Here is a 26,687-nt window from a genome sequence, read left to right on the forward strand (position 1 = left end):
TAATTACAAATGTGTGTATCTGGGAAGACCTCTACTTTTAGGCACATTACTGAAAGCAGCAGTCATTCAGTGTGTGCATGTGTTTGCACACCTGAGTACGGGCACACTTGAATCTATAGAAGTTGGAATTCATCTCACTTGACATTATCAGTCTAAAAACTAAGTATTTAAGCTCTTTCATAGCCAATGAAAGTGATAGGCTCTTCCATAGGGAGACCAGAACACGAGCTGTGTCCTGCTGCTTCCTTGCAACTTTCCCAATGCTCCAACCGGGTGTGTGAAGACCCTCTCCAGCTGCCCCTGGTGCTGGCTGCTTCTCAGAGGTGCTGCAGCGGGCTTGATGATTTTCTCATCTGGCCCCATATCTTGATTCTAATGTTTGTCATCAGGTAACACAAGGGATGGGCGGAGAGATGAGGAGACAAAGAAAAGAAAAAGATTCCCCTTGAAGATTTATCTTCTTGGCTATCCATGACAGAGTATCCCTTGTTAGCCCTTTTTGCCCAGAAATACTTACTCATGGTCTTGTCCAGCAAGCGCTGACGGGATCACAAGTTTAGAGATGACGAGAACAAAAGTGTGATGATGCTCTCTGTGTGACATCCCCACACCAGCTCGTCTCACAGGGCAGAGCAAGCAGGTATGTCCTCGCCTGTCCCAGCACTGCCCGTGGCGTGTGCCTGGGGATATTTATCCATTGCCTCATTCTGCGTTTCCTTGAGGACCCGGTCCCTGAAGTGTGTAGTCCAGCTGTTCAGTATGGCCTTTGCACCGAACAAAATGTTGCTGCACAGTTGTGCGTCCCCCAGAGATCCCCTGACTTACTCCCTGCACCCCAGAAAGAGAATTTTCAGAGCTTTCATGGCTCTCCATGTTACGTGCTCATTATTTTCATCACGATAGCTGCAGAACAAAGACGCAATCTCAAGAACGTCCAAGTTATTTGCATTTAGTTGATTAGATCTTTTTACCAGTCTGAATCTGGGAGGAAACAAGAACTCTTCCTAGGAGTCTCCCCAGAGCATCCTTCACCTCCGTGTTCCTCAGGCTGTGGATCAGGGGGCTCAGCATGGGGATCACCAGGGTGTAGACAATAGACACCACTTTTTCCTGCTCCAGGGAGTAACCTGAACTCTGCAGTCAATGGGGAGAAGCGGGAACTTTTAGGCAATATTCAGACAAGCTATTTCGGATGTTTATTTTGGAGCAAGATTACTTGCTTCCTAGAGTACCTGGCAACAGGGTGGAGAATGGTCAGACGAAGAAGTCTACCCCTGTAGATGACAACATTCAGCTAAATCACGCTCGGACTCAACAGCTGGTATGCTAAATAAAAGCACTGAGGTAGCTATAAATAATCTGGAAAAGAAAACAAAAAACCCTACTACAACCTCATAATTAGCTTTTCATTTCTCAAAAAATGTTGTTTCCAATTTCATTTTGGTATTTCTTTCTGGAGTCCTGCAGGCTGGGATGCGCAATGAGAAATCCCACGCCAATCCAGGGGCCCGCCCGTGATGACGAGCACCAGACTGCGCACCACATGCTAATGCCGCTGAACGACTCATTTCAAGCCTTATCGTTTTTATTTTTTTTTTCCCTTTTTGAGCAATTCAGTGCTCATCAAGCCTGTGTCGAAACTGTGTAGATTTTGGTGGAATGAAATTAAACTTCAAGCACAGCTTCTGAGCATATTTGGAGGGAGCTGCGCACTGCTGTTAACCCAGGCAGACCAGCTCGTTTCCAGAGGTGAAAGATCTGCCCCAGCCGAGCGTAGAGTCCTCTTATGCATTTGTCTGGGTGTCTTCTCTCATTCTCAGGACAAATTTTTGGGACCTAGAGACCAAAAACTGCCAGGTATCTTAGGGAAAGAAGCCGCACAGACTCTCAATAGCTTTTTTTTTTTTTTTTTTTTGGTGGGATTTGCTTTCTGCATTCCTTTAAATTAAAATTCATCAGAGGATTTTTGGCTTTGTTGCATACTGGAGCACAGATTGTTTTTATGTGTTTCCTGAGTGACTAAGATTTAACGAACAGAATAAAGCTAGTGAGGAAAAACAATAACACAGACACAATCTGGCAGGCTTCATAGTATTTCAAGCTGATGATGCTTTTCCTACTTTTGAAATTACCTTAGACCCCTGCCAGAAAATGCTGCCCTTGTCCCCCTAGATGCAAATTCTGCTGAAAAGCTGGGCACCCGGTGGCATTTAGGTAAGCTGTGAATATGGGATCAGGCAGGTCTTTGGTGGGTTCGCTGCCAGATAAAGGCAGAGTGACTTCAGAAGGGGAAATTACCAGCTGGTCGTGTTCAACTGGTCCTAAGTTCTGCCCCTGTTCCAGAGGGATGCAATGGCTGGAGGGGCTGTACACAGCCTGCCGAGGTTTTTGGCCCCAAATCTCATTAGGAAAAGATAATATTGAAGAAAAAAGTCCGTCATGGAAGTTAATAGAGGACCTACTTGTGAGAAAAGTTATTATAACATTTTGAAAATAATTGGTGCCTTTCTTTATATATTCATATATTTTACTAGACGAAGGCATCCCTCTTAGCCATGGGCCATCGACAGCAGTTGTGAAGTGATGATGAGAGATTATCGCCAGGCGGTCTGAGTATGTGCGGAGTTTGTCTCAGGGGGTTTCTAACACCTCTGCATTCTCACTATCACAACAAATACACGTATGAACAGACAATGCCAGTCCCGCTAATAATGGCAGGAATAAGTGGTCTCTGAAATGCAGCAGTTGGAGGTTCTGAAAGTAGCAACCTACTCAAACGAACTAATACAGAGAGACCACCAGCTCTGTAAACTAAATCTCTTGGAGACAGCAGATAGGAAAGTGTTTCGTGAATCCATACATCAAGACCACAGTATCGTAGATAGGACATGTCACGGCACTTAGACCCAGCAGACAGATCTCAGTGAAAAGAATTTTATTTAGGTAAGACTGCAGTTCTGGTATTGATTTGAATTTAGGTGATTGCTGTTGCCTTACTCCTCATCAATGCTTGTAGCAAAAGTTAAAAAAAAAAAAGATAACATGAAAAAACTTAGGGGGGGGACAATAATTGTCTTAGCAAAGCCAGCAAAGGCAAAGATCAACATTTGGGGTGGGTTTTGGAGCAAGAAGGCGCTAACAAGGGGAGATCATGACAGCAGAAATGGTTGCAAGAAATATCTTTGCATTGCCGAAATCCAGCTGAAGTGGCACTAGGAAAGACACTTGAGAAAATTAGATAATAACCAGGGGTGACTGCGGAAAAAAAGTTGGGATTTGCTTCTGGTGAATCATGTCGACGTTCACTTTTCATCCACTCCCTCTCCTCAGCATGGGAGAGGGGGGAAGACGTCTTCTTAAATCCAAATATTCAAAGCAAATTGTTCCTGGGCTTCATTAGTGAGCCTGGAGGTGAAGAAATTTGTATTCCAGGTGGATTTTGCTTGTTGTCAAGGTTCTATTCTCCATGGACTGGAATGCCTCCAAGGTCACAGAAATGAGTATAAATATCACTTGAATACTAAAAACTACAGAGGGGGCTCGTCTGCCCTCTGGAACGTGCAGCAACAAATCATCCTCAGTGCAGCTTTTAAGGAAAGAGTGCTAAAAATCCCTCTCCAAATTTGTTTGAAGAGGAATTATGGCCTCGGTCATCATCTGGAGGAGCAGCCAAACTCATCCCAGTTGCTGAAGGAGCTGCATGGACCTGCACTGAAGATCTTTTGTTTGCACTGAGTTTTGTTGGAGAAGTCGTGTCCAAGGTGAGGGCATCTTCTGTTCTGGCCAGTCCTCAGCCCTGAACCTGCTCTGAAGCGGTGGGACATGAAGGGACATCATGGGGCTAAAGTAAGCACCTCTTTCTTTTTGTCTTATGGACTTAAGGTGGTGAGATAGAGGAAAGAAAGGACCAGAGGTGTAAGGTATCTCATTTATAGCAACAAGACTGAGAACAGCAGAAGGAATCCTACATGGGAGGAGGACTCTTCTGCTCTAAAGGTTAGACGACAGAAAACAAGGAGACATGTAGGTGTTCAGTCTTTTCGTAGGTGACACTGCAATGGCAAGGGACGGCCCTGATGGCCAAGGCAAGAGGGTGCTCACTACCTACAGCACGGGCTGTGTTATCTCCTCTCCCTGCCCTGCTCAGCTCCTCCTGTGTTTGCTTGTATGGCCTTGGCTCTACATCCAAGTTAGTTTCCCCGTTGCCACTGTGCCACCGCAAATTTCCTTTCCTAAGGGGCTGTCAAGGCTGCGTATACTGCAAACTGCGTGTTTGTATCAGTTTTGAAAGAAAAATGCACACTTTTGCTCTGTTTTGTTTTGCAAAATCAACAAGAAAAGTAATTCTGCAATTCCTGCAAGGTGAATTGTTCCATGTTGTCTTATGTTTAAAAAACCAATTCTTTTCCAAATGTACCTGTCATTTACTAAGGAAAAAACAAAATGCATTAAATAATTTAAAAAAAAAAAAGGGTTATTACTAAGAAATGCCCAGTGTGTTGACCTTCACCCTGTGTTAAATTTCCCCAGGAAGGCACAGAAAGGAAGCTGCGCAGGAGATGAAATGCTGAGCTAAACCCAAGTGGGCATTCTCACCGTTCAGCTTGACAAGCAGGCTTTGGTTTTAGGGTCCTTTCAAAGCCTCTGGACGGAGGCTCGGTTCTTGCGAGAGTGATCCAGGGTCCAGCTGACATCTCATGACCCTCTGGTAGGAAGTGCTCTGCCTCCCTTTGGTGACACCGAGGAAGCTGAGGGTCCTGCCGAGCTGCCCAAATCATTGTCTATCACTTTGCCTATCTCCCACAGGCTGAATGCGTTACAGAGAATGACACCTGTCAATCACACTGATGTGCACGAGTTTGTTCTCTTGGGGCTGACCACCTGCCCAGATCTCCAGGTCCCCCTTTTCTTGGCTTTCCTGGCCATGTACATGGTGACCCTCTCAGGGAACTTTGGGATAATTGTATTAATCAGGACCGATCTTCACCTTCACACCCCCATGTACTATTTCCTCGGCCACTTGGCTTTTGTCGATGTCTGCTATTCCTCCGTCATCCTCCCCAAAATGCTGGTGCAGATCTTGACAGAGGAGAAAACCATCGGCTTCTCGGGGTGTGCAGCCCAGCTCTGCTGCTTCGTCGTTTTTGGGGTCACCGAGTGCCTCTTGCTGGCCGTGATGGCCTACGACAGGTATGTGGCCATCTGCAAGCCCCTCCTGTACCCCACCATCATGTGCGGATGGATGTGCTGGTGGCTCGTCATTGGTTCCTATGCCATCGGTGTCTTGCACGCGGTGACGCACACCACTTTCATCTTTACTTTCTCCTTCTGCCACTCCAATGTTATCAACCACTACTTCTGCGACATTGCCCCGCTCTTAGCTCTCTCCTGCTCCGACACCCACACCTACGAGGTGGTCGTCCTTGCTCTCGTCAGCATAAACTGTCTCAGCACCATGACCATCATCTTCGTCTCTTATACTTATATCCTCCCCGCTGTCCTGAGGATCCGCTCTCCGGAGAGCAGGAGAAAAGCCTTCTCCACCTGCGCCTCCCACCTGACGGTCATCACCATGTTTTACGGGGCAATCTTGTTCATGTACCTGCGCCCCAGCTCCACCTATGCATTGGATGAGAACAAGATGGCCACGCTGTTTTACACCGTCATGACCCCGACGCTGAACCCCTTGGTCTATAGCCTGAGGAACAGTGAGGTGAAGGCTGCCCTGAGAAGAGCGGTTGGGAGAAGGCAGTAGGTGAAGGAAGCTGGCGACCAGGAGAGTATTTCCTTATTGCTGTTATCGAGTGGGACTCAAAATTGCACTGAAGTCTGTACGAAGGTGTATTGAGGGTAATTTCTTTATAATTAATCTCCCTTAATTATATGGAGAAGTCAGGTGACTGACACCGGCACAGATTAGACATGTAACTTCTGCATAGCTGAGGTTGGGTGAGATGAAGCCCAACCTCATGCACCATCAATAGTCAACGAACAGTGAGCCGCCCCTCCACATAGCTTGATTCATCCTGTTCATCTCATTTCACTGTTCAACGACTACAAAGAAAGCCTGGATTGCACTGGACATGGGTTTCCAGACTGCTAAGGTTCAGAGGAGAACCCAGAAGAAGAGTCAGTAACCCTTTTTCTATCGAGTGTCCCTCTGAAACCCAGTGCCTACAGGGCTGGGTGGGAATGGGATAGACCTGAAGGACTACAGGACATCATATAATCCGCAAATAACGCAATCACACAATTCTTCACTGTAGTTTCTCAAGCTGTTACCTGTGGCTTGGCACTCTGATAAGGCTTTTTCACCAAAAACTTGGTTCCTGCGAGTGAAGTTGCAGGTTGAGTTCAAGGTGTTCGGTCCTTCCAGATGTCACAGTGAGTGTTGGCACTAATTTTCCTGGAAACCTCTGGGCAATCTGAGCTTCTCATTTGCGGTTCCTAAAGCTGCTTCTCAGATGGTGCGCAAATGTAAATAACTTAATCACGTGTTGGGTCGATGACAACTGTTTCACCATTTATCGAACCATTGATGCTGCATTTCCCAGCCCTTTAAAGCCTATTATGAAATAGACTTTCTGGATAATACACCAAAAAGTTACGGAAAGGGGATTGATACTGGTACCCTGAAGGTCTCTCTGGCATAGCATTAAGAAACAAAAAACTTCAGGTAAAAACCACAAGTAAACAACTTCAAAGTTGGGACAAACAATGTTCTTGCTCGCGTACATTTTCCACGCAGTCGATATTTCTTCCCCCCCCCAAGAAACAGGCACTTCAATAGGTAATTCCCTTTGTTGCAAGACCAGTCTCTAAAGCAAATCCCACGGATCACACCCCAGAAACGCCTGTCTGTCTCCTAGCAATGGAGATCTGTGTGCATGTATGCATTTAATGGATACCTAGGATTATGAGGTAAATCCACCCAATCTGTCCAAGCCGTTGTGAGCCGCTCTACTTCTAAGATCAGTTTTATATTTTCTTTTTTTCTTTTCTCTTTTCTTTTCTTTTCTTTTCTTTTCTTTTCTTTTCTTTTCTTTTCTTTTCTTTTCTTTTCTTTTCTTTTCTTTTCTTTTCTTTTCTTTTCTTTTCTTTTTCTTTTCTTTTCTTTTCTTTTCTTTTTCTTTTCTTTTTTTCTTTTCTTTTCTTTTTTTCTTTTCTTTTTTTTTTTTTTTTTTTTCTTTTTTTCTTTTCTTTTCTCTTTTTCTTTTCTTTTTCTTTTCTTTTCTTTTCTTTTCTTTTCTTTTCTTTTCTTTTCTTTTCTTTTCTTTTCTTTTCTTTTCTTTTCTTTTCCTTTCTTTTCTTTTCTTTTCCTTTCTTCTCTTTTCTTCTCTTTTTTTCTTTTTTTTTTGCCGGCTGCATCACCCAGCTTTTTTTTTTCATAGCTTTTGGGACCACCGAGTGCTTCCTCCTGGCTGCGGTAGCGTACGACCGCTACACGGCCATCTGCAAGCCCTTGCTTTACCTGTCCATCATGTCTCACAGGGTCTGCATCCTGCTAGTGGCCGGTTCGTACGTGCTTGGCCTGCTGCACTCTTTGGTGCACGCGGACTTCACCTTCCGCCTGCCTTTCTGCTGGCCAGCCAAGGTCGACCATTTCTACTGTGACCTCATGCCTGTTCTAGCACTCTCCTGCTCCGACACCCATGTCAACAGGCATCTGATATTCGGCCTCGCAGGACTGGTGGAGATGGTGACCATCTTGGCCGTCCTGGTCTCCTATGCCTTCATCCTCTCTGCCATCTCAAAGATCAACTCTGTTAAGGGCCGGCACAAAGCCTTCTCCACTTGCACCTCTCACCTGGCTGGAGTCACCATCTTCCACGGCTCTGTCCTTGCCCTGAACTTCCGACTGAGGTCCAGCGACACCCTGAGCACGGACAAGATCTTTGCTGTGTTTTACTCGCTGGTGGTGCCCATGCTGAACCCCCTGATCTACAGCCTCAGGAACAGGGAGGTGAAGAACGCCCTGAGGGAGCTTGTCATGTGGAAGTAACTTTGGCACGATGTTTATCTGCTGGTTTTGTGACAGAGGATGCCATAGCCTCACTTAACGACACGGATTTTTGTTTCCCTACCCTATTACTTAGGCTTCCAGGTTTGGTTTGGAAACATTTCCAAGTCTTGCTTGCTTTCTACTACTGACTTGTGCCCGTCACCAGATACCACAGACAGTCTGATTCATCTTCTGTATTTCATTGCATGTAGCTTTTTTTTCCCCCCTCTTGGTCTTTTCAGCTGTACACTGGACATTAGCTCCAGAATCCTTGATAGCCCGGTCAAAATGCTCTTCCACAGCCATCAGCGTCTCCCAGTTTATAGCTTAAAACCTGCCTTATGACCTCTTTTTATTCTCAGGGTCTCGCTCCCTGATCATTAAAGGGCAGTGAATCTTTCCTGTACAAGTACAGGAAATTTAATGAAATTAATTAATGAAATATACTTTTTTTTACAGGAAAAACTGGCATTTATCTCATCTATGTTAGCCACTGCTCTGAGATATCTGTCCTCTCTACTATCTAAAGGATAAAGCTAGATAAGCTATCTAAAGCTAAAGATTTGGTAACTAATTTTTAGATAAATAAGGCTAGGTTATACGAATACAGTCTTAAATGCTCAGGTCAATATGGGCCAGGTTTTGAATGATCTACAGAGCATCCGATTTCTCTTTCCAAAACGTTCAGGCTGATGTAACTGCACCTGAAGCACAGGGCAGAGAGGCACATTTCCAGCTCTTCCTGCCAAGAAGTTGCTTGCTTTTTGAGGTATCAGAACCACTTACGGAGAGGACCTGTATTATGTATTTCATGCGGGAAGTTTGTGTCTACAGCCCCGGGTTTCTACATTTTGTAGATCCCTTCTCTGCAAAGATCGCAGCAAAATGATGCAATGATGCTCTTAGGAGAAAAAGTATTTCCAAAAAACCGAGGCTGTTTCTCATATTGCGGGAGTTTACAGTTCTGCCTCCCCTGCACTTTAGACTGAAGTTCCTCTTGGAAGTTCACTGAGTTGGATCCGCCACACACAAGCCTATGGCAATCCAGACCTCTTTTAGGAATGTAACACCAAGTCTGGGTAAACCTTTGAGCATTTTAGTTGTCTCTGCTTTGGAAACTTAATTAAAAACAAGAGGAAATAAGGACAGCCAGAGCGGGGTAATTCATCAAGCAGCAATGAGCCCTACATATTACATTTCTCATCTATGCTCCCTTTCCCACGAAAGGTGGGACCAGATGATCTTTCGAGGTCCAACTTGGGCTTTCTGTGGTTCTGTGATTCTACATGTATAGTACAAGCAAAAACATCCAACAAAATAGAAGGAAGAAAACAAGGTGTGGTGAAGGTTTTAAAAGAAAGAAACTATCTGATATCAAAAGTCTCTGTCTTGCCAAGCTCTTTAGCTTTTAATTATATCGATTCCAGCTCCTTCATTCAGCTGCAGATGGAAGCCACTTTTCCCCCAGACCTAAGACAACGTCTCCTCTCCCGTTGCTGTTTGCCAGAGCACACAAAAGAGGCTGTTCACCATCCATCCGCTTTCCAAATAGAAGTTAATTCCCACGCTGCTCACAACGGCTGAGGGAAAGATATTTTTCTGCTCCAAGCGTTTCCCCGCTGCAGGCAAGGCACGCGGGTCTAGAACTCTGCGGAGTCAGAACTCATCACACCACCTGAAGGCGTCTGAGCGGCAATCAACAGGCAAGGGGCAACCCAAATCAAGTGTGCGAGGAGGAGGAAGAGCCTCTGCTGAACTTATCCAGCCAACCTGGATTTTGCTGAATTTTGCTGAATTTTGCAAGGAAGTTGCAGAATTGCAGCCGGTCACAAAGGCTTATGAGCGTGCACTCAAGAAACAACAACTGTCCCATGGAATTAATTAGGATGAGCAGAAATTAGGGTGCTTTTTCTCTTACGTGCCTGCCAGGTAAAGATGAAGGACTGCTGGCCCCTCCTCAGTGTCGTGGCCATTCCTGTACCATGCTTTATGTCCCCCCTTCTTTAATGGGCCATAATTTGCAGAACTGCTGGTTTTTGGCTTTTTTCAGACCCAGGCAGCTATCAGCTACCCATAGATTATGTGTTCAGGACTGTCTTTCATCTATGGAAGCTAGACACATGCTTAATTTTTAAATGAAATGCACCATTTAGTTTTTTATGGCGTGCTTTAGCATGAGCTGGGCATTTGGACGCAGGACACTGATGCGTATCTCCAAGTGTAATTCCATTTATCTCACCAGTTAAGTAAATGGCACTTAAGATGAATGCAAAACATCACTTCAAATGAAGGGGAGGCCCCCTTGGCACTATCACTGTGCAGAAATTGGCCTTAACCCCGGGCAGTCTCAGCACGGCTCATCGTCCTGTATTTTTAATTCTATTGCCTACACTTTCTTGCTGTAAGTGAAGATGTATGCCGAAGTGTGCAGCCTGGGGAGGGATTCCCCTTGACATTCAAAGGTATAGCTTGAGATCCTGACTCCCACCAGCTTTTTCACTTTTGAAGTCAGAAACAAACGCACTGTATCTTTTTCAAGCCTTTTATCTTTGTTTTGGCAAGCAAATTTTAAAATACACTTACTCTTCCAAAATGTTCCCTCACACCCCAGCAGCTTAACTCTAATAAATAACGTGCAGGTAACAGTGAGGAATTTTATTGGAGTTTAGGGATAAGGTCAATAATCTTGCAAGAAATATACATATTTATCAGTGAAAAAGAGTTATAAATCAATAAAACTATGATTCGTGCTTCCTGTGAGAAAGAGAGGCCTGGAATAATTCAGGGTAATTTCTTCCTACAGGCTGGTGACTGCAAAGTGAAATAAAGTTTGAGGCTCCCACTCCTCCTGGTTTCCTTCCAAGGAAGATGTGATTGTGGGGTCTGTTTCTCAGGGCTCAGTACTGTAATTCGCTTTTGTGCAGAAACTGTGGAAGACCCTACATAAAACTGTGAGGATTAGGGAAAAATCCAATTGCTTTAAGGCATCATAGGCTTTCTTACTTAAGACAAACTGCTCACTTCCTAGCTGATGCAACTCTTTTATGTTGACAGTGGTTTAATGCCCTTCTCCTGCACTTCACCAGAGCACTCTTCACCTCCTCGTTCCTCAGGCTGTAGATGAATGGGTTGAGCATGGGGGTGACCACGGTGTAGAAGATGGAGGCCACCTTATCCAGGCTGCTGTGGCTAGACGCGGGTTGTAGGTACATGAAGAATATTGTCCCGTAGAATAAGGAAACGGCCGTCAAATGGGAGGCGCAGGTGTTGAAGGCTCTGGACCTGCTCTGTGCTGAGCACATCCTCAGGACCGTGCGGAGGATAAAGAGGTAGGAGAGCAAAATGACCGTGCTCGTGCTCACCCCGTTTAAGGCGACAAAGGCAAAGATGATCATCTCGCTGCTGTGGGTGTCGGAGCACGCGAGCTTTAGCACGGGGCTGACGTCGCAGAAGAAGTGGTCGATCTGGTTGGGTCCGCAGAAGGAACCCCCGAACGTGCAACCTGTGTAGATGATGGCACTGAGAAAGGCGATGAGGTAGGACGATGCTACCAGCTGCCGGCAGACACGGCTGGAGATGACCGTCACGTAAAGCAGGGGGTTGCAGATAGCAACATGCCGGTCGTAGGCCATGACGGCCAGGAGGTGACACTCGGCAGTCGCAAAGAAAGCAAAGCCGTGGAACTGCATCACGCAGCCAGCGAAAGAAATGGTTTTATTCTCCGATAACAGGTCTGCTAGCATTTTGGGGGAGATGGCTGTGGAACAGCAGACATCAGCGAATGAAAAATGGGTGAGGAAGAAGTACATGGGGGTGTGGAGGCTGGGAACCACCCAAACCAAGACCATAATCCCAATGTTCCCCACCAAAGTGACAATGTAAATCAATAGAAACAGCCCAAAAAGAGGGGCCTGCACACATGGACTGTCTGTAATTCCCAAGAGGACGAATTTAGTTTGCGTCTGATTTCCTCCCATGACCGGATGTTACCTCCTGAGGCAAAAGGAAGAAAAATATCAAAATGATAAAAAATAGAGTTTCACTTTTGGACCATATTTCATTCCAATCAATCACCAGTTTAAGTGCTACATTTTGGTATATTCTGCTATATTTTCTAAACCCAAATTGTATATGTTTTTCATTTTTCAGTTGAGGTACTTAGAAAAGAACGAGGAGCGAGTTGAAGCAATACGAATGGCAATTTTGTTTTTCTATGCCTGGATCCTTAAAAGTATGGATTTATTCTAGCACGTGTGTTTTCAGATTTAAGAAAAGAATCAGATCTTTATTCACTTTCAGTTTGAAAGAAATTTGTTTCAGAAGACACCTCAGAGGAACCTCATAGGAGTGCACATAAACCTGGAGCAAGAGAAAGTCACAGTCCCAATGAAATCACAGATTACACAACATTAATGACCTCCAGACATTTTCCCTTGGCTTTTAATTATTATTCCAGTCTTCAAATCACATTTATCAAACTCTTGCATATCATTCACAATGGATAAAATTCACGTTGGTAAATTCATGGTTTATACCTTTATGAGCTCCAGCACGCTGAAGCATCCTAAAACTACAGGCATTACGTTAAGATGCTTACTTGAAAACTGAGTTAATTTTAAAACGTGCTGATTCCAAAGGCCGATTTGTTAATGACTATATTCTGCCGACAATTTGAAACGTTGCATTTCTTTATAACAAAATAAGACTCGTCCTTATTTAACACTTGCATAAATCAGTTCATCTTGCTTTAGCTGCCTAAGTAAAAGAAAAACAATTTGCATAAGCCGTTATTCCCTCTTATTATAAAGAAAACCTACTTTGGTAAGGCTGCTTTCCGACAGAGCCCAAAAAAAAGAGGACATGAAGACGAAAGCCCGCTGCCTGAACGCGGGCGAGGCTCTGCTTCGTCGTGGCGTTACGGCTCCTCCTGTGCCTTCGCTGCTATCGAGTGATGGGAGCCAAGGGTTTATCCCAAATGCAGCAGAGAACATCTGCGCGTCCGCATAACCTCTGTTAACTGCCTGATGTGAAGGGAGACGTGCTCCTTCCCAGACTCCAACAGCGGAGCTTGTGGGTGACGGGGCTATAAATACGGTCCCTCGTGCTCTCCTGGGAGAAACCCCCCAGGGCTCCTCATGGCAGAGTTTACCAGAGCAAAAAAAAAAAAAAAGAAAAGAAAAGAAAAAAGGGTGTGGGGAGGGAAATGCAATTCTGAAAGCCATTGTGCTGCTTCGGGTATCTGAAAGACATCACGTGGATGAGCCATCGCTGAGCACAGATACACAGTTGGCAGTGATGACCAGCTCGTATGATGCTTCTGAGATACCTGTGGACCACGCAAAGGTTTTGGTCTGACCTTGCCGACAGAATGGAAATGGGTTTAGAGACATTTCAGATCTTTCAGAGGATCCCCAAAGGGTTCATAAAGCACAGCTGACTCCATCTCTGGAGCTGCAGATGTCCCTCTGTGGACACTAGACAGCCCAGTTTTCCAGCAAGGGTGGGATTATCCACATTTAGGTACCTATGGCCCAGATGTCCACACCTGAGCTGGTGACTCTGGGCTTCCACTGTATTCAATGGCAAGAAATGGGCATTTTCAGACAGTGATTAATCGTCCCAGAGTGAACTAACAGGCCTTGAATCACCCTGAGCAGCCTCACCTGGGGCCTTCATCCCCACCCTCTGCCCATTTGCCCATGAGCTCTATTTAAGCTCAGCCCAGGGAGCTTGCTCCCCTCTTGAGTTGTGCTAGAGGAGTACTGGTTTCCAGTTTAGCAATAGGTGTGCGCACCTATGGATTCCTTTGGTCTGCACCTAGGCTTGACCGTGGACCTTGGACCTGCCTCATCATCACCAACTTGCCCAATGAGCTGGAGTCTCGGTCTCTGAGTCTACCCTACTCGCCTTGCTCAGGTACTGTGGGATGGTCCCCTGCACACCATGCTGTCCTCCTTGGCTTTATTTAAAGAGATTAAAGAGGACAAATGCGCAGCCTCCAGGCAGAGTACAACCCATCCCCTTCTGCACCCAACAGCCCAGCCAGCGCTGACGCCTCTGGCAGTCTCTCTCCATCCAGACCGTGTCCCTACATGGGTACCATGGGAGATAGTGTTTGCTGTGAGGGAAATAGAGTAATAAATTTAACATTATATTCAAGTGTTAGTCTCTGGTCCTTAGCACCACCTCCATTTCCTAATTTGATATTAGAATTACGGTCTGCAGTAGGTTGGCAACCTTTTGTTTTGGAAATGGGCAGAGTATTCTTTATGAATTTGAAGGCTTAGTAAAGACTGGTAAATCTTTCCAGCTTGAGTGTTTCCATAGCCACAAGATGCTGAGATGCTGTCTCTCAATAACCTCACAGCAGTTTCTGATCTCAGTGTATTCTGGCTCCCAGAAGACAGCCCATCTCAGAGGCTGAGGAAGTAATAGCCCCAGCCATCTAACTCTTGAAATCACTAAGGGAACTTCCCAATTATATCTGAAGGGGAGAAAAAGCAAGAGTGATTGGCATGGGGTGATGTGCCCAATGAGGCTGTTGGCAGCTTGTCCCAACTGTCTAAGCTGGAAAGCAATAAATAGTGAAGACAGGAGCCTCTGGGAGACACAGCCATAGATGGGCATCCAGCACCATGTAGAATTAAAGAGAGAGGAAAAGGAGACTTGGAATAAATTTGTTTCCCTGAAGCTCTCATTTATAAAGCAAGCCAGAAGGTGGAAAAATAAGTTTTTTCTTAAGTCAGTGACGATTCTGTGCAATACAGTCGTGCAGACAGGTAAGAAAGATCTGATCACAGGCGATGCCAAAGAAATGTAGCAGTGATTGTCACAAGAGCAACAATTGCCATTTTGCTTTGAAAACATATCCTTGCCTGCTGGTAAGAGCTATACTGGGACAAATATATACAGGTACAGAAGAAATCTTTAGTGTGTCTTATGTGTTTACCCTCTCCCCAGGTACCATAGTTTTTGGGGACATATTAATTATTTTATCTTATTTATGAGATAAGCACACATGCTTTCAGGTGAATTTAACAGGATATTGTCTAATTTTCTGTATTGTTACTTTGCTAGTTTTCCTCAGAAATAGAAAGGTGCAGATTCTGTCTGTCTTTTGAGTGATCTCCTTGGAGAAACTAATAACAGAGGCAGGCACAAAAGTAGTTCAGACTGAAAAAGGCTGGATCTTCTACAGAAAACCAGAAGAAGGGGCATCTCTGGTACTGTGTGGGGGATAGCGGTGGAATCGGTGGCAAGCCAGAACCCAGGGCAGTGAGAGTCTTCAAGGGACAAGCGGAGGACTGGACGAGGGAATCAAAAAAGAAGTTGAAGTCTGCTCCAGCCTGGAACGAGGGCAGACTGAGGCTTGCTTAGAGAGAAAGGGGAGCTACATTTAAACTGCTCTCAAATGTCTGTGTTTGAGACACATAGTTATGTTACAACTTTTTTCTGTAAGGAAGTTTTACTTTCTGACCTTAATTTGGCACGTTAATCAGTTGCTAGGAAGTACTTGGGAAATTGCTTAAAATGTAAGTTAAATCGCAGAAATAAAGGGAAGGGCACAATTTTTAGCAAGTCACCAGCTAAGCTGGAAGATATTGGAAAAGGAAAGATGTATGTGTGTGCCCTTCTGTCCATGTATTTATTCTCATGAGATGAGAGCAGTTATTGAAATGCAGTTTATTCCCCAAAGTAGCCACTAGCTTTGTTAGCAATCACTTATTTAAAAAAAAAAAACAACAACACAACAACCCACCACATTATTTTTGCTTCTGAGCACTTAGAATAAGAAGCCCTGAGCAACAAATTCAAACCCTGAGCTACCTGGGATAATAAAAAGAGTCTCTGGGACATCGTCAACCTGAAAAGCAAAGTGAATGCTGATATTCCTCTAGCTTGTGTATTATCAGAACTAACGTTAATGAATGTGAGCTGCTTTTCCCTTAATGTGGTGAAAACTGCAAATGGATGGAAACAATGCACATAGTGAAGACCATGGTGATGTCCAAGGGAAAACTTGCTTTGTTGGTTTCATACTTCTTTCCTGGAAATCAGTGCATGAAGGTAGAAGATATATTCAAAGCTTGATTTAAGAGCTTGAATGGCAGATGTAGTCAGGAGACGTGGGTCCCTGCATGGCCAGGTGGTTGTGGACCAACCAAGCATCCTGCCAGGGGGTCTGGCAGTGTTTCATTAGAAGATGTCTTCATTATCGAGAGAGCACAGGATTAAAAACCACTAATAATTAAGCAAGGGATTAAGTCATCGTAACTGATCTCATGGAAATCGCCTCCCTGCCTGAGAGCTGGGAGTCTCTTGCACACTGATGGCTTGGGAAAACTGGACTACGGTGACAGAATTTGTTTTCAAGGGGTTCACGGATCACCCTGACCTCCAGGTAACCCTCTTTGTGGTTTTCCTGCTCATCTATGTCCTCACTGTGGTGGGAAACCTTGGCATCATTGCTGTAGTCTGGCTCAACTCCCAGCTTCAAACCCCCATGTACTTCTTTCTCGGCAACTTGTCCTTCTTGGATCTGTGCTACTCCTCGGTTGTGACACCCAAAATGCTGCTGAACCTTTCATCGGAAAGGAAGACTATTTCTTTTGCTGGCTGCTTCGTACAGCTGTATTTCTACGTCGCTTTTGTAATCGTGGAGTGTTACCTCCTGGCTGTGATGGCGTACGATCGCTACGTTGCCATCTGCAATCCCCTGCGCTACCCTGTCGTCATGTCCCAGAAGCTCTGCATTTCCCTCTTGGCTGGGTCCTACACGGTTGGGTTTTTTCATTCAGTGGTGCTCACGGGGTTTGCGCTGAGGGTGTCCTTTTGCGGCCCCAACGTCATCGACCACTTCTTCTGCGATGGGCCACCGCTGTCAAAACTGGCCTGCTCTGATACTTGCCTCAACCAAGTGCTGGTACTCGCTTTTGGGGGCTTCAACGAGGTCACCACCGTATCAGTCGTCCTCATCTCCTACGGCTGCATCCTAGTCACCATCCTGAAGACGGGCTCTGTGCCGGGCAAGCGCAAAGCTTTCGGTACCTGTGCATCCCACTTGGTGGTCGTCACCATCTTCTACGGGACCCTTCTCTTCATGTACCTGCGGCCCAGCTCCAGCTACTCCTTGGGCAGGGACAAAATCGTTTCTGTCTTTTATGCAGTGGTGACCCCTATGTTGAACCCCTTCATCTACAGCCTGAGGAACCAGGAGGTGAAGAGTGCTCTGAAGAGAGCAGTGGGGAGAATAATTATTTCCCTGCTAAAGTGGTAAATGGTTTGACATTTAGGCGGTGACGGGAATGGGGTCTGTGTTTTGGGGTCTCTTTGAAATCGGAGAGAAGCTGTGATAATTCTTCTGTATATTATTGTCCATTTGGTAGACTGGCTCTATCGATGTGGGATTAATTTGTTATCCATTTGCCTCTAGATAGTGCATTTCATAACAGGAGAAATACCTACTCGTTGAAGAACCAGCAAAGGTCAATTTGTGAGGAAACGTGCTAAAATGCCCAGATTCTTTCTGAATATTTGGAGGCAAGCATGTGCTGGGTTTTCTCACGGCCCTGCCATTTCTTAGGCAACCCCAAGTCACTTCTCTCTTGATGGGAAATACGATGACAAGGCTCAGCCCTGTAAAAATAACACATGGGTGAGGTTTCTGCTGAGGACTTGGACCATTTTCTTCTCAGCTGTCTTTGGCCTGAGCCTCCTCGTGGTCACCCTCTCCTACGGTTTGGACCTCATTCATCAGCGCAGTGGACTACATCCCTACCAAGTGCTGTGCCTCTTCCAGCCAGGAGATGGAATCTACAGGTTCAAGGTGAACTTCAGTGCTTCCAGGTAATCTCCATGACAGATGGGAGCATGCAGGAGAACGCAGGGAGCAGGCCAAGGAGGCTTGGATGGGAGAGGAGGAAATGTTTCCCTAAAGCTGCAGGAAATGGGGAAAATTGAGAGGAACTTCTCTGAATCCTCTTCTTCCACAATGAGCCATCAAAGAATGTTCAAAGATATTTTTAAAATTTTCTACTGCACTTTAATCCTTCCAAGTGCTTTTTAGAGTGAACAAATACTTCAAATGATTTTATTAATACACAACATTAAGTATTAGACAGTGATGGTTCCTAAATGTACTGTTTAGTGGAATTTTTCAGTACATATATTCAAACTTAAGAATGTACAGTAAAGCCATGGTGCATTAGTTGCAATAAAACTAATATTTCTAATTTTTCCTCTCATTTTCTCAAAGCATGTAGTTATCTGTATCTGAAAGACCATTAGCTGTGGGGTTTAACTGGCCAAATTTGAAGTTTCATAGGTAAACATCACATCTGATCTTCGTCTCCCTCCCTAGCAGGAACAAGGGACCATGATTCTTGTTAAAACAAACATGGGAAATGGCTTGGGTGAATTATGTTGTGTAAAGACATAATGCTGCATATAGGAAATGCATATTTAACTGACTTATTTAACTTCAAGACATCTGAATTTACGGTGGCTGAAACCCACCCAGCCTATGGGTCATGTCACTTCCATATGGCAGATTTCAGTGTATACACTATTTTCAGGGTGTTTTTAATTTGCAACTCCTCCTTTCCATTTCTACCTCCATTACAAGAGGAAAAGTATTAGGCCCAAAACACCCTTAGATACAGCAATACACAACACATAGCTGATAGAAGGGAGATGAACAATTTAGTGATAAACATTTCAGAGGTTTATACCTAATTACCTGATAACTATTTGTGTAACCGCTTTCCACAAATTGTTTTCCCTTCTTTGTCATTCTTTTGTAAGAAGCAAAAGAAGTTTCTTTTGGAAATAACTGGCATGCATGTTTTGATTTACCTTTTCAAGAAGGAGGGGGTGTTTTGAGTTGTACCTGGCGGATTGGTAATAAAGTGGGAACAAATGTGAATCAGTGGTGAAAGTGTTGGCACAGAAACTCCCCAAATATAAACTCTGCTGGTAAAATATTGCCATTTGTAGAGCTACACCCAACCAAAACATCCGTCTGGGGCCAGCAGAGCCGTCTGCATTGCTCTTCTCTGTCAATATTTGGGTTCACTGGTGCAGGTGCTGGTCTGTTGCTGGTTGTGCTGGCTCTGGTCCCCAGTGCCATTGAAGGTTTCTGGCTGGGCTCCAGCTGCTCCTCCAGAAGGTCATGGGTTCCTGTAAGTCCTTGTCCTGGTTTCAGCTAGGACAGAGTTAATTTTCTTCCTAGTAGCTGGGATAGTGCTGTGTTTTGGATTTAGTAGGAAAATAATGTTGATAACACACTGATGTTTTTAGTTGTTGCTAAGTAGTGTTTCTACTAAGTCCAGGATTTTTCAGCTTCTCGTGCCCAGCCAGCAAGAAGGCTGGAGGGGCACAAGAAGCTGGGAGGGGACAGAGCCAGGACAGCTGACCCAAACTGGCCAAAGGGATATTCCATACCATATGACATCATGCCCAGTATATAAACGGGGGGAGTTGGCTGGGAGGGGTGGATCACGGCTCGGGAACTAACTGGGCATCAGTCAATGAGTGGTGAGCAATTGCCTTGTGCACCACTTGCTTTGTATAGTTTAATTCTTTTAGTATTACTATTGTCATATTATCATTATCATTGTTTTTCATTCCTTTCTGTCCTATTAAACTGTCTTTATCTCAGCTCACGAGGTTTTTTTTTTCCTGATTCTCTCCCCCATCCCAGGGGTGGGGGGGGCAGTGAGCGAGCGGCTGCGTGGTGCTTAGCTGCCGGCTGGGGTTAAACCACGACAGTCCTGTAGCATTTCTGCCGGAGCCATCCCTTTGGCCAACTGAATCACGCCGTTGGAGTTCACGGACTGGAAGAGTAGCTGGGACACCTATAGCTCATGTGTAGGTCCATATGTCATGCTGACCTGGAGCAAGGTGAGGCCAAACCCATCCCATGTGTCCATCTCTCAGCCAGTCCTCTAGGCTCTCAATAATGCTGATGGGGAACTTGCCTGTTCACGTGACCATGCGTGGGTCTCCTTTGGACATGGCAAATCCTCCTCCAGGCTACACTGAGTCGATTGATCTGTCTAATTCCACCTGAGATACCATAGGACATATGGACACAGGTCTGGCAGACGTGGCACGAGATGTAGGGAGACTTGTGCCCTTTAGGGGAGCGGGAGAGCTGTGTGGTGGGTCTCAGATAGTCCTGGACACCCATGTCTGAAGAGCTGAACCACCACCTTCATTTCTACTGACTGCAAAGAGAGCCTAGGCAGTTGGCTCATATGTCTATGCTTAATGTTGTTGACCACTGACAGATGAATAAATCCCATCTGCGGATCAAATATGATCCAAATATGAACTGCTGTTTATATGGTGACTCTAGCCATGCTGTTGGTTTAACTAAAAGCATGGGCTTCTATTATTTAAAGGGAAAAATCAGCTATACTGAAAGAAATAGTGTGAATTGTGAAATGTAAAACACTGAAAGAAGCTGGTAGCTATTGAGCGTGTTGAGCAGAGACGAATTACACTGAAATTACCACGAGTATGCTATTAATTTTCTGCTAGCCAAAAAAAAAAGTGCAGAAAGAACTGGATTAGCACCATCTCTTTTCAAAACAGGCTGTGATGAGATGGTCTTGATCTTGCGATAGAGGTGGAGCAGCAGAATGACCTGGCTCTCTGCAAAAGGGAGGAAAAAACAGGCAGCTGAGGTATTCCTGGAAATATCTGGAGCGTAGCAAAAAGGTTTAATGGACTGTCTATCAATCATGTTCTGACAGGTGGGTCCTGTAGGGACCTCTCTGTTCTTAACCATCAGTAGCCTGGAAGGCTTTCAGGCTCGTTCATGGCCTGGAGGTTTGGGTCAGCCTTCATCTCCTGTAATCCCAGCCATCTGCTCCAGGCATCCATCCAGAGCTAATTACGACAGCCTAAGCTGCTTGCAATAGGTGTTTAAGATACTTGGAGTAAATTGCCCTTTGGATGCACCTTCTCACCTCCCCCTTGATTTTCAGAGGGGCTTATGAAGAGTAACTTGTGCTCCTTTTGGATCTCTACCTTTTCTGTCCCTTGAGGCTGCCAAGTGTTGCAACAGGTTATTGATACTTGTGACAATAATTAGCACAGGATTTTGCATCCTCCCGCACGCATAGCTAAGCCTTTATTAGCAGTTTATACTGTTGTTACTCTCATGGATTCTCATTAAGGAGCCAGCAGTATAAAATCAAGATTCACTTCTCTTAGAGACCTGAACTGTAGCCAAAGCCATGACAAAGACTTGCTCCCTGAGGAGGGGTGCCCGTTGCCCACAAAGACCTGCAGAGAGACATAGAAAAGCAACGCCTTGCTGCAAGTGAAGCCTTTCATCTGATGAAAATATGCAGGAGGCTCTCAAACGCTCAGGAGAGACATTCTTGCTTATCTGGAAGCTAGGAGGATGGCTTCAAGGGTTTGTCCCCCAGATTTACTGTGCGGACATCCTGAGCCTGTAGTGTCATCCAAAGTGGAAGAGACCTTGCAGTTGGTAAGAGGAGGTGACCCCCATCCACAGGTAGGTGTGACCGTTCCCCGAAAGGTCCGGGCGAGCTCTGCAGGGACTACCCTGCTCTGGTACAAATCGCTGCAGCAATGTTACCTTTGGGGAGGCTGCTCTGATTTACACCAGGTAAAGGTTTGCTCCTCTGCGTTGGTTAAAGAAGAAGAAACACTTCTGCTGGGACGCACTCCAGTATTTTGAATTCAAAAGATCAGAAATCATGGGGCTTATGGTATGTTTAAGGAACCTGGGAGAAGAAGAGAGGAGAACACTCTCAAGGAAAGATTAACCCACCCATTGACCCTGAAATAAAGTGATATTCACTTTTAAAAAGTAAAGAATATTTCTCTATAGAAATGTTCCGCTGATGGAGAATGGTTCTTCAACGAGTCTTCTGATCCTGGTGCTCATCTGGTGGGGTAAGACTTTCATTCTCATCTTTAATCCTGTAAAGACTTAATTGTTTTATTCTGAACCTTCACGTTATCAGGGACAGACACCTGTATTTCACATTTTCATTAGGGTGAGCAGCTTAACTAGGTGCCCAAACTTAGGCAACTGGAGTTGAGCGAGTTTGGCCCAGCACAGCTCCGTGGTGTCATCCGTGGCGTTGACTCCTCTTCCATCTGAAGGGAGAGGCAGGAGCTGCTGGGGTTTTGCCTGCTGAAAATGGGGTGAGAGAAGTCCTCGTGAGTGCCCTAACCACCAGGATGCCATGCTGTGCCACCACCAGGCTCCCTCTGAGAAGGTTTTCCTCCTCAGATGGCATCTTAAAAGAGTGAATTCTCAGTCTGGCTCTTTTTTTTTCCCCTTGACCATTCCCCCCCTCATGCCTGCTGCGAGTGCTCTTGGCCATACCTTGTTTTCACCTGGAAACGGGGTGCAATTCGCAGTTGGATGCTGCTGTTTGTGCACACTGGGGAGAGCACCAAGTGTGACTATATTGCAGGACAGCATTGTGGATCCCACTTTTGTCTGGGCTTAGTCAGGACGTTCATCCTCATAAACACTCGCAGCTATCTCCTGACGCTTAAATCACTTCTGTAAATCAGGTTTCATCTCCCAGTCCACTTCTGGAAATACAAGGCATGATTAACGTCACCAGCATAGCGTGGCGGTTCGTGGTGCCTGCAGTGGACTACAGAGCCATAAACAGGGACGTGACGGGCTCGCTTATTGAAAGGCTGATTCATCATTTGTTAAACCCACTTAAACTCTTTACGCAGGGGACCCTAACGCCACGGCTAGTGCCTTTGCTCTGAGCGTCATGGGAAAATCAAGACGGATTTTACGGTGTTTAGTCTCTTAATTGTATATTCTCTAAATCGTACCAAGGAAATTTTTGATGCTTACCCCAGTTCAAAATAACAGCTTCAGACCCAAATTTTGCTCATGGTCTCCCTGGCTTCATCTCCCCAAGGTTTCTGAGACTGTAATACAAAACTCCTCATGTCCTGAATGAGTTTTAGGATCATGCAACACCCCCTTCCTCTCTCCCTCCCTACTTCCCAACAAATTAAAGACTGGGGTTTTTTCTTCACCTCAGTGTCTTTTCCAAAACCAACAAAGGAAAGCTACGGTATTTTTACTCTTCCTCCAAGCTATTATAATTATAACCAGAAGCCGCTGCCAAAATCAGAGCTGTCTTGTTCTGGGCACTTTATCGTGATTAGTTTGAAACGGGGAGGAAGGGAAAAAAAATGTGGAGAAAAACTTAATCACAGGAGGTCAAGGGCAGAGCTGATGATTTGGTCTGTGTCACCTGAATCCCTATCTGCCGCTATATCCTTCGATCTCATCAAACTGTAGGTACCAAAATGGGATTCTGTGATACAAATGAACCTGCCCAAAGATCTGCCCAGAGTGAGAAAGCAAGAGACCCTCCGCAGTGACTCGCTGCAGGCGGGGAAGGTGTTTGGGAAAGCTGGGATGGTCTTCCTCCAGAAGGGATCTCCTTTTTCCTTGGACTGTAAAGAAGGACAAGCTCAGAGCAGATGGTGACAGTGCAGTCCATCCCACTCCAGCTCCCTAGAAATGAATGGTCTGGAATGCCGTGGCTGCCCAGGGTGTAAATTAGCACGTTATCCCATTTCAGTTCAAATAAATAAAGGCATGGTTTCCACTGTCCTATATTTTCAGGCTCTCTCCTTCCTCGGTAGCCACGAAGCCCTGAATGGCACAGCAGAATCACACCTCGGTGGCAGAGTTCATTCTCGAGGGCCTGAGTGACCAAGCGGAGATGAAGGCAGCCCTCTTTGCGCTGTTCCTGCTCATCTACACCGTCACCCTTTTGGGCAACACGGGGATAATCGTAGTCATCCGAGGTGACCCACGGCTCCACACATCCATGTACTTCTTCCTTGGCAGCCTCTCCATTGTTGACATCTGCTTCTCCTCTGTGATTGCCCCCAGGACCTTGGTAAACTTCCTGTCGGAGAGGAAGACCATTTCCTTCATTGGCTGCATGGGCCAAGCCGCCTTCTACATCGTCTTCGTGACGACTGAGTGTTTCCTGCTGGCCGTCATGGCGTACGACCGGTACATGGCCATCTGTAACCCCCTGCTCTATTCCTCTGTTATGACTCGGAGGTTGTGCATGTGGCTGGTGGTGGGGTCCTACATCGGGGGTGTCCTGAACTCCATCATACAGATGACCTTCATCGTCAGGCTGCCCTTCTGCAGCTCCAATGTCATCAACCACTTTTTCTGCGACGTTCCTCCCCTCCTGGCTCTGTCCTGTGCCAGCACGTACATCAATGAGATGATCCTCTTCTCCTTGGCCGGCGTCATTGAGCTCAGCACCATCTCCACCATTCTGGTCTCCTACATCTTCATCTCCTTTGCCATCCTGAGGATCCGTTCAGCTGAAGGCAGGCAAAAAGCCTTCTCCACCTGCACGTCCCACCTGACAGCGGTGACCATGTTGTATGGGACGACGATCTTCATGTATTTACGCCCCAGCTCTAGTTACTCCCTGAACACTGACAAAGTGGTCTCCGTCTTCTACACGGTGGTGATCCCCATGCTGAACCCCCTCATCTACAGCCTGAGGAACAAGGAGGTGAAGGATGCTCTGAGGAGAACAGCAGAAAGAATCACAGTCAGGCTCTGAACCTTCCTCATTAAAACCCGATACAGGAATGTGGGTAACACGGGGATTTGCCCCAGAGGCTGTGGAGCCTCCGCTCGTGGAGATAGATACTCAAAAGTTGCCTGGATGAGGCCTTGAGCAACCCGATGTGGCTGTGAAGTCAGCCCTGCTTTGAGCAGGACATAGAACAATTTTTGGTCAGAGAGGACATCTAGGAAGTCTCTGGTCCTATGAATGGCAAGTTAAACACATATATACATGTGTGTGTGTATATATATATAAAAATACAATATTAAATGTATATTATACTATATATTTATATACGATGCAATAAATTCTTGTGTTAAACGTGTATGCCAACACACTGGTTACTGATTTTTCTTGTCACTCCCTAGCCTCAGTTTAGCTGGGGTCTCAGTGATTTATGGGCTGGGTCAGGGAGGCAGCTCCTGTGAAAAGCTCTTCCCAGGAAGGATGGAAAACACAAGATCTAAATGGATAAATTTTGAAGTTTTAATGCAGTTAGGGGGTAATGGGATATCGTGCATAAGCCAAATGGATGAAATATAAATTCTGAAATAGGTCTGTCTTTGAGACCAGGCTGCTGAGTTAAATGGCAGGGTTAAACTGATCTTTGTCTCTTCTTTTTAGGCAACCGTCCACCTTTGTCCTTTCATTGTTTTTCCCCCACAATTTCTGCCTTTCAAGGCCTTGAAACAAAGCTCTAATTAGTTTTCTACTTTATGCCCACAGCGGTTCGTTAAAAACAAAGACAATAATATTATCAGTAGAGTTTGCATCCAGAGATTTGCACTTTGGCGTGAGGCAATGGGGAAAGGGAATTAAAAAAAAAACCCCACAACCAAACAAACAGAAAAAAAGAAAAAAAACCTGAACACCCTGAAATAAAAAAAAAAAAATTGAGGGTAGTAAAAAAAAAACCATCCCACCTCAGTTTTTATTTCTTATGCAAGAAGGAACTCCCCTCTTTCACCATATTCTGGATAGAAACTTGTGGCTGCTGTGAAAATGCAATGCCACCAGGGGCAACAGTAACCACTGTATTTTTCCCCCCACCCCAAAAAACTTTCCTATTTCTTTAGCAGTTCATCACTCGAAAGGTAAGAGTTGTCCCTGATCAAATCATCTTAACAAGCTCCTCTGGGAGGGGATTTGGAGACGATCATCTGGGACGGGGAAGGCTTGGCTGGGTCCTGGATGAGGATTTCCCACCTGCAGTCACTTGAGCTGAGCTGTAGTGTCAACAGTGGGGAAAAATGCTCTCTAACACGGTGAAAAATAACCCAAACAGTGATGTGACCCTGCTCACCACCTAGAACTTATTTTTATTGTTATTTTATTATTATTTTTTGATACTAAAGTTACCAGCCTGAAGCTGACTCTTACTGTTGCTGGCAAGGCATGACAGTGTACAATATACCTGTTCTTTAGACGCCCCTTTCCTTCTGCAAAGTTGCATTTCGTCTACTCCTGAATAAAATCCGTTCCTGTTTACACATGAACGACTTATTTTTGTTCCTTCTGTGTACCATTGTGCTCTGCTGCCAGCCCCGAGAGACGCAAAATGGCCGTAACAGTCCCTGTCAGAGAGCAGAAGGGAGTGCTGGAGGGGGGGAGATGCTAAGTGGCTGGGAAAATACTGATCAGGGTTTCTTACACATGGTCACCATCTATTGGACATTGTTGGAAATATCTGCTCCTTTTTATTCGAGATGAAAACTTCCTTTTCTTATGTACTAGTAAGCCTTGGGTAGCAAAGCGGCTTGTCTGTGTTCAGGAAACCGAGAAATAGCGTATAAATAGAACAAGACCATCATCGCGCCTCTACAGCTGGCTGATCCCACTTAGATCGTTTCTTTTCTCAGCGCCAGCTCCTGAGCCTATTAAAAATGAATGGGCCGTGTCGGATGTTTGAACAAGTTCCCCTCGCAGAATTGAGAGAGGGGAACTTCGCTTCAGAAATGATGCTTTAAACCACTTTTTTTTTTTTTCCCCTATGATTCTTGGGTGAGGCTTCAGGTTGTATGAAATCTAGATTCTCAAATTCACTCTGCCTTATG

The 26,687-nt window shown here is 45.3% G+C and overlaps 4 protein-coding genes across 7 annotated transcripts; 3 read left to right on the top strand and 1 right to left on the bottom strand.

Annotated features, from left to right (window-relative positions):
• Positions 1 to 957: 957 nt before the first annotated feature.
• Positions 958 to 13,856, bottom strand: LOC127017387 (olfactory receptor 1020-like). 2 transcript variants are annotated; one of them, XM_050898415.1, is made up of 3 exons: positions 13,826 to 13,856; positions 11,198 to 11,972; positions 958 to 1,132 (listed from the first exon to the last, which is right to left on the bottom strand). In XM_050898415.1, exons 1-3 carry the CDS (start codon positions 13,854 to 13,856, stop codon positions 958 to 960), a joined length of 981 nt encoding a protein of 326 aa, XP_050754372.1. The 2 variants fall into 2 exon arrangements, with proteins under 2 accessions (XP_050754372.1, XP_050754373.1); XM_050898416.1 differs by lacking the exon at positions 13,826 to 13,856 and having other exon boundaries at positions 11,198 to 11,976.
• LOC127017389 (olfactory receptor 1019-like) lies at positions 4,826 to 5,755 on the top strand. The gene has a single exon (XM_050898418.1). The coding sequence runs from the start codon at positions 4,826 to 4,828 to the stop codon at positions 5,753 to 5,755; it is 930 nt and encodes a 309-aa protein (XP_050754375.1).
• On the top strand, positions 7,352 to 8,002 carry LOC127017398 (olfactory receptor 1102-like; the record flags this gene model as incomplete). Its single annotated transcript, XM_050898432.1, has 1 exon — positions 7,352 to 8,002. A coding segment is annotated over one exon (651 nt), but the record flags the coding sequence as incomplete, so codon positions are not given.
• LOC127017386 (olfactory receptor 1009-like) lies at positions 13,812 to 24,852 on the top strand. 3 transcript variants are annotated; one of them, XM_050898412.1, is made up of 2 exons: positions 13,812 to 13,918; positions 23,655 to 24,852. In XM_050898412.1, exon 2 carries the CDS (start codon positions 23,689 to 23,691, stop codon positions 24,625 to 24,627), a length of 939 nt encoding a protein of 312 aa, XP_050754369.1. In that variant the 5' UTR covers positions 13,812 to 13,918; positions 23,655 to 23,688; the 3' UTR covers positions 24,628 to 24,852. The 3 variants fall into 3 exon arrangements, with proteins under 3 accessions (XP_050754369.1, XP_050754371.1, XP_050754370.1); XM_050898414.1 differs by lacking the exon at positions 13,812 to 13,918 and adding an exon at positions 15,928 to 16,403 and having other exon boundaries at positions 23,761 to 24,852; XM_050898413.1 differs by lacking the exon at positions 13,812 to 13,918 and adding an exon at positions 21,350 to 21,376 and having other exon boundaries at positions 23,698 to 24,852.
• The last annotated feature ends 1,835 nt before the right edge of the window (positions 24,853 to 26,687 follow it).

The sequence above is a fragment of the Gymnogyps californianus genome, chromosome 5 (genome assembly GCF_018139145.2).
Source record: "Gymnogyps californianus isolate 813 chromosome 5, ASM1813914v2, whole genome shotgun sequence".
Classification (NCBI taxonomy): domain Eukaryota; kingdom Metazoa; phylum Chordata; class Aves; order Accipitriformes; family Cathartidae; genus Gymnogyps; species Gymnogyps californianus.